This window comes from Oreochromis aureus, linkage group 18 (assembly GCF_013358895.1).
Source record: "Oreochromis aureus strain Israel breed Guangdong linkage group 18, ZZ_aureus, whole genome shotgun sequence".
Lineage (NCBI taxonomy): Eukaryota > Metazoa > Chordata > Actinopteri > Cichliformes > Cichlidae > Oreochromis > Oreochromis aureus.
This window is the reverse complement of record NC_052959.1, coordinates 23,987,230-24,003,288: the sequence shown is the minus strand read 5'-3', so window position 1 is coordinate 24,003,288 and position 16,059 is coordinate 23,987,230. Positions and strand designations below refer to the sequence as shown.

Sequence of the window (16,059 nt, the reverse complement as noted above, 5' to 3'; positions counted from 1 at the left end):
TGAAGAGAAAGTAAGCACTAGTGAAATTCATGTCCATACCCTGATATGAGCTAAGTTAGGTGGCTCCCTAGTCAAGTCCTGTCTCTCCCTGTGGTATCTGGGATTGGATCCAGCCTTCCCGCGACCCTGATAAGGAAAAGCGAAAGAGAATGGATGGATTTTTTAATTTTAAAAACCTTAAATATTTTTAAGTATTCAGTAAAACTAAAACTGGACAAGAGTATGCCTGAATCGAGACCTTAACCAAGTTCATTGAGTCATTTGGTACTTGGAGACAACAGTTTCTTTCTTTACAAAAGGAATTGCTAAGTTGTGGTTGGACTAACAGTTATCCAGTTAATGCCACTGCTGAGATTAATGTGGTTTAAAAGCTACGTGCTGTGACAGAGTTATTTTTTTAAATTGCAAGTGTCCACTTATTTATTTAATTATTTATTGTTGACACACCCGCTTTGGCTGCTTAACAACAGATGGAGGCCCATGGGGAACTACATTGCTCTACTTCTCTCTAGAACCCTGGAAAAACCAGCATGCTGACATGTGGAAACCATTTAGAGGGCATATAGTGTAAGATTGAAAATGAAAATGAAATCAACACTTCTGTCTGATGTCAGGCTTATGTCATTCTGTACATGCCAGTGTGGTGTTGGTTCTTATGTGTAAAGCTCTGTTATAGAGTGTTGCATTGAAGCCAGTGTGTTCATATGTAGTTGAGTTTGGAGTTTGCCTGTCCACAAGGGGGTGCCTTATGTCAACACTCTCCCTGGATGGACTGTCCCTAATGGCCAGTAGGTAACACAATACTGACACAGGCCGCTAGCCAGAGGATCGAAAAGGAGAGGTTGAAAGAGGGATGAATCAGTTAGACATCAGATGAAGAGTCAAAGGTCTGGATGATAACAGGCCTTGTGTGCCTCACTGTCTTCAGACCGTGTCATCTCTTCGCCCATGTTCCTCTTTGAAGCTTGGTCATGGCACCTGGAGCACTGGGACAGCTGCCAAAATTCACTGGAAAAAAAATTCCTCCTTTCTTCTTCAAACACATGGTTGTCTAACCTGTTTCATGTGTGATATCATCTGCTCATGCTCTTACTATTGTTTTCCTTCATTTGACGCTGTATCGAAAATGTAATAAACTTGACAATGTCAGAAACATGTTGTGCACCAGTTCAGCTTTAAGCCAGAGACCAACGTTACTGTCTGTATCTTTGTGTGTCGTCACAAAGATAAAAATCTTTTTCACAGACTTTCATTGGCTCAAAACAAACCAAGTCAAGCGTTCTTTCCTGGTCACATTTCGTCTGTGTGTTCCTTTTCCCCTCCCACTACTGAAAACTGCAGGGCATTGCAATAAAAGTGTTGACTTCCTCAGCTTATTGAAATTCTTTCCTCGCTTTCTGCTCCCCTTTGTCTATAAATATGCTTACAGCTGAAAGAGTGTGTTTGTCTAAAGGAGTCAGTCTTGTGTGTTCGTGACAAAGGCGATCCCTGTGCTCCCTATTGTAGAATGATTAAATTGATTTTAGGAAAGTGTGTTATTTACTGATAATGGATTCTGGTTTTTTGGATTTAAACACAGTTGTTGTTTTAGTTTTACCTAGTAATAGAGCCAATTACATTCAAGTAACATTGGTGATGTGCTTCCAATAGAAACATTGAGACATCTAAAGTCAGAATGACACACCAACTTTAGCATACTTTTTCTTGAGCTAATGTTCCCACTTACAGCTAAACCATGAGAAAACAATGGGCCCTGCACTTGAATGATGCAGTTTCCATATTTCAGTCATGACAAGGGGGGCTGAGCTCTGGAATCATTGTTAAAGGACCCACAGGATGTCCTGAGGAAGAACTCCTCGCTGAGTTGTACGCTAGCATTCAGGGCCAGTGAGGTGCACGGCAGGGAGGTTCGCACCACACCTCCTCTCTTTTTGGTGTCCTCGAGTGTCTCCCTGGAAAGTGGGGTTGCCTCTTCAAGCCAGGATGCCGTGACTTTTCTGTGCTTCTTCATAAGCTGGGACTTAATAGTTATGCTTTTACAACTGGCATGGATGGAGAATACTCACGATGAGAAAATGAAAGCACAAAATATAGAAAGTGTTCTCGAAACGAGATCTGTTTAGAGATTTTTGGTCCCAGTTGCTAGACAACTGAGGCGGCAGAGAGAAAAGGTAAGTGTTGAATATATCGCTACATGTCACAGAACTCAAGCTGTGTGAGTGTTTCCTGTTGTGGGGCAGACAGGAAGTACTCAGCTCAGTCAGATTTCACTGACTGTGCCTTTAGCTGTCCTGATTATTTTCTGCAAGCGTGTTCTTGCTGAGTTAAGTGTTTTATGAGAAAGAAAGTTCTGTGTACATTTTATCGGAGATTTTTCAGTCTTGGATGGATTTCTAGAGTCAAAGGACATTTTGCTGTTACCAGATCACAAAGGAAGGAATGTGATTGTGTGCGTGTGTATTTTAATTATTTTTTGTGAATGATCAGCGTTGGAAGATGGCCCCAGGGCTATACACCTTTGAATGAATTTTTTCAATTGTTTCTGTAAATTCTTTGAATATCAACCTCTGAAGACTTTTGAACCTGCTCCAGGAAGACATTTTGATTGGGTAGGGAGATATGTAGACTGCACGTCATTGCGTTTGGCTGCTTCTACTCTTAACATGGTTTTTAAGCTGTTCTTGTAACATTTCTGTTAAAACTCTTGACCTTGTGTTACTGACTTTTTATACATCCTCAAGAATGTCAGCACTTACTTGAAGCCACTAAACACTTCCTGCAAAAGCCTAACCATGATCTTAGAGGCTTGCACGGGTAAAATAGGAGCAAATGTGCTCGCAATTGTTGCTTTTTTAATACTAATTTTAGAATTTCTTTCACAGGTCACTCATTTGATCTGTTTGGCATTTGTTTTTTGCTTTGGAGGTTATGAACTTGTCATCTAGCCACATACAGATTCAGTTGTATCGGTGCTATTGTTGATTGAATGTGTATACAAAAGCTGGTTTGTAATTCCATTTTGTTTGACCAGAGTTCCTGTCTGTCACTCTCCACAGCTGTTAACTTCTCCACAGCTGTGAACCCAGAGAATAAAAAAGCTATATTTGCCGAGATACACACATCCATTGACACTTTGGCATTCACATTCGGCAATGTGTGAGTACAATGCTTGTTTACGTTTTTTTAAGCAATACTGGATTTTATTACTTTTTGTGTTGTCAGGAAAGTTGGGCTGATTTTAGAGCTCAAGACAGCAACTAGTTGGTCTTGTGAAGCTATAATTATCTCTGTCATGTGTTTTGAATAGCAGGTTTGTGTTTTGTTTTGTGTTTTTGGTATAAATACTATCTGTCGGAGTTGCTTTGTTATTGAATAGATTGCATTTTTGACCACAGGCGTTTACATGCTTCTCTTTTAAACTGGATTCTCACATATATGTATATATGTACACAATTATATATACCTTTAGAGTTTCTGACTTCCTTATGGGAGATGTGGACAACAGCCCAGGGTTGGGGATCCCCCAGAAAAACAGAAGCAGGGTGAGACACTATCTTCCTTTTCCCAGCTTGCACAGTTTCCATATATCTTTTCTAAAGCTTTGTTTTGAAGGTGACAGTTTTCAAAGGGGTGCACTTAAAGCAGCAATTTTACCCCGCCCCCAAGTAAAAAAGCATCAAAGACTTGCTTTCTGTATTTAATTGGGTTGTTGAAAACCCAGCTGCCTCTGATGTCTGACTTTGATTGTATGTCTGCTGTTCCCTCCTTATAATCTGAAATGTCTTTTTCACAGTCTTCTGACAACCTCTCTGTGGATCCCGAGGGATATGTTTCAGAGAAAAGTGAGCTTGTGGGTAAGTGTTGTTCATGTTTCATCATTTATCTCTGCGCAATGAATATAAAATAAAACTTCACACTGATATGTAAGAGCTATTAATGGCTTCTTTACCAAGCATTTAATGGTTGCTGTCAGAGCAGCCTGAAATGTCAGTCTGTGTGTTACCAGAGTGATTTAGTGTTTGGACTCTTGAGTGCCTGAGGTAGACCCGCCTTAAAACCTCTGCTTCCACCCCTGTTATTTCTGCTGCCCTTTTCATACTACATCCTCATTTTCCCCTCTCCGTCCACATATCTGACATTCCTTGCCTGTTAAAGAGTAGTTCTGTGTGGGATGGGAAACACATGGGATTTGTGTTGAATCAGATCCCGGGTAGCTAGAAAAGGTTGTACAGTATAACCAGTAAAAAGAAAACGCTGCTCTTCGACTATTTTAAAAGATGCCTAGTCCTTTCATATACACCTACACTGACAATGCCGCTGACCTCATTGTTGTTTTTCTTCCCCCTTCATTTACCTCCCACACACACACGTCTGCTGGGTAGTAAAAGTGAGTTTCATCAATCCAGCATTGAGATATTTCGGTCATACTACTAAACTCATATGGATTTCTCTTCTGTTGACTTTACAGGCTCAGAAGTGCCACAGTCACGAGAGGAGGAAGTTGACTTGACCCTGCTGAAGAATGACAGTGGAGTTGAGTCCGCCCTACTCTATGCCAAGACCTGCTCCAAGTACATCAAAGATCTTCTGGCCTGGATGGAGAAACGGCTAGCCATGGGTGAGACATTAGGTTGGAAACAATATTAGATTTTTTTCCAGAAAGAAAATGCTGCCAGTATAAGTCAACACCATCTGAACTGCAAAAGGCAGACAAATAGAGTTAACAGTAAAGTATATAACTGACCCATGGACAAAGCTAGAGGAGTTCCTGGAAAACTGTTTCCGCTGTTATATTATACATTAGACAATTACATTAACAAATTGACTTGGGTTCTAGAGGCTATAATACTTAATACAGAATTTCCTTAAGGATTAATAAAGTATTATCTATTTATGAACTGTATGTAAATATATTTTTGTTGAGTCATTTCTTATTAAGCAGTCTTAACTTAATTCTAAATTTTTCAGATATTGAGAGTGCTAAAAGCTACATCAAAATGGCTGAGTCTGCAAAAACACTGGCCAGTCAAAAGGTAAGGAGTAGCCACACTTTAAAGGAATATTGATTATATTTGCTGGTTGTTAAAGCTTATACAGTAACCCCAAAGACTCATGTATAAATATTTTTTATTTGTTGAAGGACTACATGCCATTCAGTGATCTCTACGTTTCTGCATTCAAGAAAGACATGGAGTACAACCAGCTGCTTATTCAAACTTCCATGACTCTTCAGACCAATAAATTCATGCAGGTAGGAGTGACGAGAAGTAAATTATGGCCTTTCACCACTTTATCTTGTCCCTAACAAAGAACATCTGTTGGGTTATTTCACTGCATAAATAATCTGTAAAAGTACATTAGTTTATAAATTGTGTGTTCTTTGCCTAGTTTTTATTAATAAGTAATATTGAAGTGTAATTGTTGACTTTCATTTCCTCTCAGCCTCTTGTGGCTCGCAAAAATGAACTGGATAAACTGAGGAAAGAAATCAAGGAGCAGTGGCAGAGGGAGCAGAAGAAAATGGTATTTACAGAATCATTGTGTAGATACATGTTTGATAATTAGTCTTAGCTAAGTAGAAGTGCTCCACTGTAGTGTTACAGACTGGTGAGCATTCCACAGAGCATGTTGCAATGTTGTCAACCTGCCAGGAGATTAGTCATCAGTGACTAAGGTAGTGTTTCTATTATAGAAAAATGTCCAATTTTCTAGACAATGGCAACAAAAGAACTTCGGTGTGCCTTTTTAAATGCAAAGCTGATCGTCCGCCAAACGTATCTGATTAAATTTCTGATAACTTTTGAACACATATGCCACATTTTAATCACATGGTCTTTGTGGCTGATCTGTGTGGCTTTGGCAGCAAGAGGCAGATGCAACCTTGCGTAAGGCACGGGCACTGAAGACCCAGAGGAGGGAGGAATACCAAAAAGCCCAGTCAGCAGCAAGTCGCCCTCAGGAGGATCAGTCTAATGCTGGGAACAAACAGCTGGAGAAGAAGAGAAAGCTAGAAGAGGAGGCTTTACAAAAGGTGGGCAGGAGAAATGAAAACAGAAAAAATAACTGGTGTCAATATTTTGTGGCATTATTTGGTATGGACAGTAATTTTTCTGTGCGCATTTCTTCTCTGTCCTTATGCTATTCTCTGTCCATTGTTTTGGGTAGGCGGAGAACTGTATAGCTGATGCAGGGAGCAGGAAAATGGATCTGGCTAATGCGAAGAGCACTATCCTGACTCAGATCCGAGAAATGATCTTCCAGTGTGACCTCACACTAAAAGCTGTGAGAAGCAGTTTATATTTTTGAAAGAGTAATTCAGACTGTACAATCACATTTAAAACAAAACTTATATCTTATGTGTACACCACAAAATGAAACTGTAAAACTCAAATATGCTATCACTTTCAGTTTAACTGAAAAACCTTCACAAAAGCTGGACTTCTGTTTCTTTCTGTGTGATTTCCTTTCATAATGTTTCTCCATAATAACTCTGAAAATAGAAGTAGCTTGAATACTATATAAATGATACCTGTATTATATAGTGTCCTTCTTTAGTTTGGGGTTAAAAAGAATTATGTATTAAAAAGATTTTATATACGTTTGTATACATTTTAGAAGAGGGTTGAAATATGGACTGTGACCACAGTACTGGGTAATCAAATCGAATTTCAGAAAGGTCGTAAAGTAGTAAAAGCTTGCTCTATATATGTTTTAGTCAGTGGCTGTTTTCTTATTTGGACTATGAATCCAAGTATGATCGTAATCATTATACAGTGGCATGAAAATGTATTTGACCCCTTCCTGATTTGTCTGTTTGCATAATTGTCACAGTTAAATGTTTCAGATCATCAAACAGATTTTAGTATTAGACCCAAAGATCATCTCAGTAAATAAAAAATGCAGTTTTTAAATGACTATTTTTTTTTATTAAGGGAAAACTGCTATCCAAACTTACTTGGCCCTATTTGAAGAACTAATTGCTCCCTAAACCTAATAGCATTTGCGATAACTGGCAATGAGTCTTTCACATCGTCTTGCAGGAATTTTGGCTCACTCATTGTTGCAGAATTTTTAAAATTCAATCATATTGGAAGGTTTTGGAGTATGAATGGCCTGTTTAATATCATGCCAAAGCATCTCAATCGGATTTAAGTCTTTGGCTAGGCCACTCCAAATCCTTCACTTTGGCTTTTTTGAGCCATTCAGAGGTTGACTTGATGCAGTGTTTTGGAGCACACAAACTGATGGCTGGTCATTCTCCTTCAGGATTTTCTGGTACATGGTTCTATCAGTTATGGAAAGATGTCCAGGTCCTAAAGCAGCAAAGTAGCCCCAGACCATCATACTAGCAATATGTTTGACTATTGGTTTATGTTGTTTTTATGAAATGCTATTAGTTGTGAGGGTACAAAAGCCTTCTGGAAGTTTCAACTTAATATTTTCCCAAAAGTCTTGATTACCATCATGATGCTTTTGGACAAATGTGAGACGAGCCTTTATGTTCTTTTTGGTCAGAATTGAAACTCTCATGGCTGGGCGGTTGATTACTCTTCGAGTAATTTTGGTCGACCAGCCACTCACTGGGAAAGTTCACCACAGTTCCAAGTTTTCTCTGTTTGTTGATAATGACTCTCATTATGCTTCACCGGAGTCTCAAATTATTAGAAATGGCTGTGTATTTCCGGACTGATAGATGCCAGTGACTTGGTTTACCATCTGTTATTTAAGTTTCTTTAGATTGTGGCGTGATCTCTTTTTGTCACAAAGGTTCTAAATAAGTGATTTATGGATTTAGTAAGTCTGGCGGTAATCAGCTCTGGGTGTGGCTTTTGAAAAACTCAGCTTTGCAAAAATTCTGGTTAATCAGAATTCATTTATGATTTAACAAGGCAAAATTACTTTTTCACATAGTGCCATGCAGATTTGGATAGCTTTTTTTAAACTGTTTACAGTTGCTTGAGCTCTCTTTCTTTATGTGTCATTTGCTGACTCATTCGGTTTAAATTTCTTTTTGTTTTTTTTGGTTTCAGGTGACAGTGAACTGGTTTCAAATGCAGCAGACGCAGACCATGTCACTTCCTGCGCACTACCAGGCCCTGAGTGAGAATGCCAAGTTGTATGAGCCGGGCGAATGCTATGCAGAGTTTGTGCGTAACCTGTCCAAAAATCTCCCTAAAGAGCATCTTCACTCCGACTCCATCTCCTCTGAAAATACAAGGTATGAAGGACTATGAATGCACTTTCATATTCTAGAAATGATTTGTAAGTTTTTTAATGATTTATTGGTCAGCTAAGAGAGAAGCTTATAATAAAAACGGCTTTTAAATGATTATGCATAACATGAAACGAATGTTTTTAAAATCAAAACTTCCTAGTTTTGTACAAGTACTTTTAAGAATGACCTGCTTGTTACGCTTTTTTGTCATACTTTACTGCAATTTAAAATTTGCCATAATTCAGCAGAATGTTGTACATGTTGCCATAATATGTGATAATTGGATTTAATTGAGTCGACACCCACTATCTGTAAGTAGACTCACAAGTATTTGTTGTGTTGCATTTTTTGGTCATTGTAGTTGAAGCTTTACTTTTGGACGGCTGATTTTGAAAGTACCTTTTGCTGTCGCTCACACCCCTTTGGAAGTTTCTCAGTTCTCCTTTCAGCAAAGGTTAACAGTGAGTCAGAGTTGGAGCAAGAGAAAGAAACTCGGAGAGACAGAATGCATGTTGAATTCCTTGCCCTTCCTCAGGAAATATCTGTGGCTCGGGCTGAATGCAGGAGGGAAGATTGCGAGCGTGAGAGTATGGCTCTGGTTTGGAGGAGTCCCAACACTCTATGTAGTTTGTCTGAATAAGATAAATGCTCATTAACACAAAGAAAATAATACACACTAAGTTAATAGACCAATTAATGATGCTGGTACATTACTTATTGAGTAAATTACAGATGTTACTACAGACTAAAACAGCTGTCTGTCTGGAACGTGAACTTGGTACTTAGCCACGTTTGTGCTTCCATTTCTCTAAAGGCATTTTTAACGTGACATTATGTGTCGTAGCCGTCTGCTGCTGGGCCTAATTTCAGTTTCTGTTCCTTAATGTTGTCTTTCAGTTTTTACCAGAGCACAAGTTACTTCTGAAAAAAAGCCTTGATAATTACACATAACACACACACACAAATTGTATGACTTTTGTCAACATGTATTTATAGCTGTGCAATTACAAAAACCCTGCCAGATCTCTTAATTCTTTTCAGTTGTTGGACTAACTAAATATTGCTGAGGCTGTATACGTATGATAAAAGTGTGCTTAAATGTTGTATTTAAATGCATTAAAAACATATCTAAGCAATTCTATTCGGAACCAGAAAAGCTCAAAACCTATGTGCCAGGTGAAGAGTCAGCAGTCCTGTCAAAATGCGACAGATACACACTGAAATATAATAATGCTGAATAGGGCAATAGCGTTTTGTTTTTTTTAAACAATTAGTCATAATCTAAGTTATAATGAAAAGCGTTAAATACCAACTTTTTTTCTCAGATTCGGCAGCAAAAGGTCAGTGGGCAGCTATCATTCCTCCCATGGCAACCTGTCACAGGCATCCACCACCTCTTGTGACGTGTTGAGCGGAGAGGAAACGGACAGTACCATACATCGGCCTGCAAAGATCAGTGAGCACAGGTCCAGCAGCAGCACAGACATACAAGGTACATTCAAATACATGTTAAGTTTATTTAAGTTGCTCATGCATGTTGAAAGTATAATGGTCAAAAAGAATGGCTGTTGTCTGTACAAGAAAATTCACAGAAATTCCCCCTTGGTATCACATTAGTGCTATAATAGGGAGTCTTAAAACAAACCTTTATCCAACATGGCTATGTACTATTTTAGAAACTGTACAATTTTAGAAACAAGCTAAGAATGATTGGCGGATTGGAGGTTGAATGTCTTTATATGAACCTCTCAGGGACTTACCCTGTGTTCTGAGTCATGGAAATGTTCTCTTGACTAGAGTCAAAACAGTTTGGGTTGTGTGTTGCTTAATCACCATAAGTCTGGAATATCTGTGTAAACTGCTTGTTTCTGAAAATAACTAAAACTGACACTACAAATGTCGCTTCACAAGCGGCTGCCATGTAGCTTTATTTTCTGTTGTTATTGTGTTTGTGTGTGACTGCGGGTCTGTGTGTGCTTTTGCAGCTCTAAGAAACCAGGCCCCACTGAGAGCATGGGGCTCAAGTAGTCAGGGGAGCCAGGGTGGGATGTGCAGTGACTCAGAAAGTGCTGGAGGCAGCAGTGAGTCAAGGTCCATGGACTCCCCCACTGCCAGTCCAGGTAAGAGGACTTTAAATTTTAAAACGTCTCATAAATTCATTATAAAGGTCTTGTGAGTGTTTGACCAGTAGTAATTGAACATTAGGCAGGGAAATGAGTATTTGAGGATCTGGTTATAAAAATATGAATATACGAGACAGTAGAATAAAACTTTTATCATATTGGACACAGTCTAAGTGATCTGAGAAGATGAACAGATATGGCTTTTATTGTGATCTGTTCACTTTACCTTGTGAAATATTCAGCAGTAAATCTACTCGTGCACGGTATAGCTTATGTTTTTATCTAGTGTCCCTGATTTTGCTCTTATGTGGTAAAACTACATTTTCATATAGTCACTGAGCATTTTGGTACAAATTTGTTCAGGCGACTTTAAGCGTCGTTTGCCCAGAACTCCTTCCACTGGGACCATGTCTTCCGCTGACGATCTGGATGACAGAGAGCCACCATCCCCCTCAGACAATGGTGAGATATGTTTGTAATTGTGGGTGTGTTTTGTTCCCGTCACTGTATGCTCTCTGTGTACTTTTCTGCTCAGGAGGATAGAAAGGTAATCATCGTATACCTTTTTGTGACAAGGAAGTCTAGAAAGGGAAGGAGAAATAGTTAGCGACCATTGCACAATTCTTTATCATGTATTACACATGGCGGTGTTCTGCTAGTCCAAATCTGTGGTGGTTTTTGCTTAGATCAAATGTTTTTATACTCAGTGGCGCTGCACAGATAGAGGTCGTGTTAGTTTTGGCTGATAGTTTCAGCTAACACTTCCTGTATCTGTGTTGACCTCATCCAGTCATTGTGTTCTTACTGTGAAATTAAACAGCCAATGAGCTATTTGACCTATTTTTCAGTGTGCATGGTTAGAAAGCCCATTTAACTATAAAAAACCACCATAACAGCAGATTTTAAAATAATTATGCTAACTAAAAGATAGTGTACTTCTCTTAAGTTTTAGCGTTTTTTTGTTTTGTTTTTTTGCTTTGAAGTAAATGCCAGCTTCCCTTCTAATAATAACTTTGAATGATGTCACTTGTCGAGTTAGTTCCTTTCCTCATGAGCGGTTCTGTTTTTTTCAGGTCTGGCAGAGATGGTGACAGAGACCTCCAGTTCTCCTGGTCCTTTCCGAAATGCTCAGATGTCCAAAGCTGCTCAAACCCATAAGCTAAGAAAACTTCGAGCCCCGTCTAAATGCAGAGAATGTGATAGTCTGGTCGTTTTCCATGGAGCTGAGTGTGAAGAGGTACAGTAAATATGCTCATCGTGATAATTATCTTGTGTATTAAGTGTTTAAAAAGGATCGGTGTATTTTGCAATTCTTCAAGGGAAGACACAAGTTAATTATTCTGTCGCTTCATTTGACGCCTACTATCTGTCTTTTACAGTGCTCCTTGGCCTGCCATAAGAAGTGTTTGGAGACACTCGCCATCCAGTGTGGTCATAAAAAGCTACAAGGCAGGCTACAACTGTTTGGTATTGATTTTGCCCAAGCAGCAAAAAACAGTCCAGATGGTATCCCCTTTATAATCAAGAAGTGCACTTCTGAGATTGAGAGTCGAGCCCTCAACATCAAAGTAAGTCTTTTTTCCCTGTGATGCAGGGATGGTTACATTTACAACCTCATCTCTTATAGTGTTGTAGTTTTAAAGCTATCAAAGTTCATGTGTGACCTTAAATACAATACCATTGACTTATGTATCAAATATTTTCTGTGATTATGAGTTACATTAAAAAATGCATTTGTCTGTGTACATCTCACAGGGCATTTATCGTGTGAATGGTGCCAAATCACGCGTTGAGAAGCTCTGTCAGGCGTTTGAAAATGGGAAGGACTTGGTTGAGCTGTCTGATCTCTCCCCTCACGACATCAGCAATGTTCTCAAGCTCTACCTTAGACAGGTGGGCCTGAAATTCTTACTTGTTGGGAGGTTATTGAGCATTAGCATGCCACTTAAGTTAAAGGTTGTTTATGTTTAAAGGCTGCTATGATGTGTAGTATTGTAAAGTTAATGTTAAGTCGATCATTTAGATTTTAGCCTTACTTTCTGCTTCTTTAATTTGGATTTAGTTTTTTGGGTACATGTAAAATGATAAAAGGACTTTGATAGGATATTGATATTTTCCACTACAAGAAACTCAAAGCACTTTGTTGTTTTACTCAGTTACCAGAGCCACTGATCCATTATCGATTCTACAATGATGTCATCGGTTTGGCAAAAGAGTGCCAGAAGGTGATAGTGGAAGAGGCTGATAATAAAGCTCAAAACAACCAGCCAAGAGAGAAGACTGGGCCGAGTATGCAGCTGAACAGAATCATTTTTAAGATCAGAGACCTCTTCCGCCAGCTGCCCCCAGCCAACTACAGGACTCTGCGCTACCTGATTGCACATCTACACAGGTAAAGGCTGAGAACTAAAACCCAGAGTTATTTCAGAGTGTAAATTCAGTCTTTTCCTCATAATTAGAATAGTATGCATAGTTCCTCATAACAGAAAGGGAAGCACAGACTTCTCTGTAGAATAGCGGAAGTAGCAGGCTTACTAACACAAAATTAGTTCTCTGTTGATCTCATTACACGCAACTTTAAATTTACACCACCATTAATAAAACTCTAAATAGAATATATATACTTCAACTTATTTGGTCTTCTTACTTGATTTGCGGGACTTTTAGACCACAACATGACAGAAACATGTAATTGTAGATGATTGTTGAATCATGTAGATGATTGTTGAAGTTTTGGTAGTTGTTTCAGATTCTCAGTGTTAAAGGTGATTTGCTGAAACCTATTATCACATCTTTTTATCCAGAACAATAAAGGGACCAATGCTGCTCTACAGAATGTCACTTTATGTCTGATTTTGATTCAGTGTAGTGTTTCATTAAACAGTTACAGTACTTGAACCATACCTAGAAAGATATCTTTTTCAAATGAAAACTGTTATCACTCTTTGACTCCCACAGAGTCTCGGAGCAGGCCGAGGAGAACAAGATGACTGCGAGCAACCTTGGCATCATCTTTGGCCCCACGCTGGTGAAGCCACAGCATACAGATGCAGAGGTGTCTCTGTCCTCCCTGGTGGATTACCCCTACCAGGCACTGATGGTGGAGCAGCTGGTGAAACACTTTCAGACAGTCTTTGATGCATCTTTCCTACCTAGTTCTGACACAAGCAGCGCTGGCCAGGCCTCCCCCAGACTTACCCCGCAGGAGAAGATTCGACAGCTTAGCAGACACTCAACCTCCCTGATTGACATCAAAGAGGTGAGGAGGCATTAAAGCAATCATAAAACCAAATTTGAGTCATTTTGTTTATGCTGTGATTAGGGTGTAACCAGTCAAGTGGAAAGAGGCCATATGTGCCTGCAAAATTATCTTTCCCAACAGTTCAGTGTTAATAAAATCAACTTTAATACAGTATATTAATGTCATCAAAAAGATTCAGTATTTTTTATTCTTTTAATAGAAATTACTCTATGGCACAATAAAAAAAAACAAAAAAAAAACAACTCATCTATACAAAACAGTAAACAAAAAGTTCTCACTCCTCTAGGTTTCAGGTGTTTTTGTTACATGTAGATATAGTTTAGTTTATTGTAATCTGTTTATATCGTTTCAGAGCACCAAAATCTACAAAAGATACTCATCCGTCATCCCATCATCTCACATCATGGGTGAGGTGCAGGAGGTCCGACCAGGAAAACACAAAATAGAGGTCTCGACATTGGACAGAGTCAACGGAGTCCAGGCTTCTGTCGGAGGAGATGTTCAGAGATCAACCTTAGTGTTTGGTCGTCCCAGCACCCTCGTCTCCTCTGTCACCACCATGGCACCAAAGGTACAGCTGCGCCACCAGCGCACCAGACAAGCGTCTCGACCAGTCAGTATGCCACTGGAGCGCCTGCCCGCACCAGCTCAAATCGGCGAGAGGAATAATCGAAACACCAGCGATGTTGTTGATTCAGGCTCTGTTAAGCGGGAGACCATTGCTGAAACTATACAGGAGATGCCAGAGCCAGAGAGGGCTCGGCAAAGTGGCTCATCCAGGGTTAGTACCTACTACATCACTCCTTTTATTGACACTCAGAGGAGGACGTGGGACAAGAAGTACAAGCACTATGATGTTACACCCAGGACTGCTATGATAATGGCCAACCTGCCGTCTGCCAGTTCTGGAGTGCAGCCTGTAAAGGCAACGATGCCTGTTAGCAATGTTGCAACCCCAACAACTGCGTCTGCGGTTCCAACGACGAGTAGCGTTAGCACCGTATTCTCCAGTAACCTTTACACATCGTCACTCAAGTCTGTTTGGACTTCCAAAAGGGAAAATGACACTCAGAGTTCACTCCGCGAGTCTAGCAGCTCACCAAACCTTCAACTAACACTCAGGGCACCGAGGACTCTGCACCCTCCTTCTGGAACTTTCTACAAGCCCCCTGTTTCCAACAACGGCCGTGCTACAACACTCCCAAACTGGAATACTACTTTAACTACCGCCACCACAACCAGCTTATCATCCACCCCCACCATCATCACCACTACCATTACTTTGTCACCCACCACCAACATCACCATCATTACCACATCACCTGCTACCACCACCACAACCACCTCATCGTCTTTCCCCAACAGCCCTGTTGAAGCGGCGTCTCCGTCCCCTGTCCTTAAAAGCCCCACACAGGCGCCACTCCAGACTCAGGACTCCACTGACAGTGCCATAGACTCCGAGGTCTCAACCTCTGCTCCCATGTCACCCCCTCAGTCTCCTCCCCCTAGCAGCCCTGACGACCTTAGCCCTAGTGAGAATAAACCTGTTTACCAAAGACTGCGACCCCGGCGGCTGCAGGAGCTCGAACACAGAGAGGCTCATTTTGTCTGACACCAAAAAAGAGAAACAAACAAAAAAACTCATATGATATCTGTAAATATTACTTTATCTCTGCCACAGTGAATGCTGGGGAAAAGATTTTTATCACCAAGCTGAGCATGGAAGGAAATTTTGTGGACCTGTGAAAATAAACCATAAAAGTGTTATAAAAGTGCTAATATATTCTTTCATATGTCTAAGTCAACAGCAGCTGGTTTAAGTGCTCAAAATTCCGATGCCAACACAATCGTTTATTGCCACATTTTTAAATAAATAAATTGATTGAATTTATGACAAAGAAAACTGGGAACAAATCAATTTCTGTCTGAAATGAACTTTAAGCCTATCACATTTCTTCTTGAATATTTGATTTATACAGAAATATATTTTACACACTGCACTTAATAATCCAGGTTCAGATTCTGGGATTGCCTTTAATTTTTAAAAATTAATTTAACTCTTATTCCACTAGGAATAGATGTAAGTACTTCAAGCATGAGGGTTCTTACTGATAAAGAAGTCAACATTTACATCTTTTAATGTGTTCATAGCCTGTGATTGGTACATCTTTTCTCAGCATGTAAATCATATGTATCTTTGTACATTTTTATATTCATTGATGCATATTCCATGTCTGTCACAAAGGTTGTGTTTATTCACATTATTGTGACTATACGGAAGACGAATGACACGCAACAGTTCCTGCTGCAAATTAAAAATTTGAAATGACTCTCTTTGAGATTGAGTTTTGTTATTGTTGTTTTGTTTGTAGATTTCTGTTCAGTGCCCTGGAGAATCAAGGTTACATTTGAAAGGTTTTTTTTAAATTTATTGCTTTATGCTATATTTATTTGGTTTG

General features: G+C 39.6%; 1 protein-coding gene across 3 annotated transcripts in view; it reads left to right on the top strand.

Moving 5' to 3' along the window:
* LOC116313385 (rho GTPase-activating protein 29-like) overlaps positions 1-15,939 on the top strand; it is a 31,215-nt gene extending 15,276 nt beyond the window's left edge. Inside the window, exons 1-20 of one of the 3 annotated variants that reach the window (XM_031731066.2) lie at positions 71-2,171; positions 3,057-3,156; positions 3,470-3,542; positions 3,794-3,854; positions 4,469-4,618; positions 4,969-5,033; positions 5,141-5,251; positions 5,443-5,523; positions 5,864-6,031; positions 6,166-6,282; positions 8,031-8,218; positions 9,541-9,707; positions 10,201-10,335; positions 10,702-10,800; positions 11,412-11,575; positions 11,718-11,906; positions 12,094-12,231; positions 12,495-12,730; positions 13,297-13,597; positions 13,953-15,939. In XM_031731066.2, the coding sequence (XP_031586926.2) occupies positions 3,486-3,542; positions 3,794-3,854; positions 4,469-4,618; positions 4,969-5,033; positions 5,141-5,251; positions 5,443-5,523; positions 5,864-6,031; positions 6,166-6,282; positions 8,031-8,218; positions 9,541-9,707; positions 10,201-10,335; positions 10,702-10,800; positions 11,412-11,575; positions 11,718-11,906; positions 12,094-12,231; positions 12,495-12,730; positions 13,297-13,597; positions 13,953-15,212 (3,687 nt within the window). In that variant the 5' untranslated portion in view covers positions 71-2,171; positions 3,057-3,156; positions 3,470-3,485 and the 3' untranslated portion in view covers positions 15,213-15,939. Of the gene's footprint in view, positions 1-70; positions 2,172-2,198; positions 2,610-3,056; positions 3,157-3,469; positions 3,543-3,793; positions 3,855-4,468; positions 4,619-4,968; positions 5,034-5,140; positions 5,252-5,442; positions 5,524-5,863; positions 6,032-6,165; positions 6,283-8,030; positions 8,219-9,540; positions 9,708-10,200; positions 10,336-10,701; positions 10,801-11,411; positions 11,576-11,717; positions 11,907-12,093; positions 12,232-12,494; positions 12,731-13,296; positions 13,598-13,952 lie in introns of those variants that run through there. The other 2 variants (XM_039602310.1, XM_031731064.2) reach the window with 2 other exon arrangements.
* Positions 15,940-16,059: the final 120 nt, after the last annotated feature.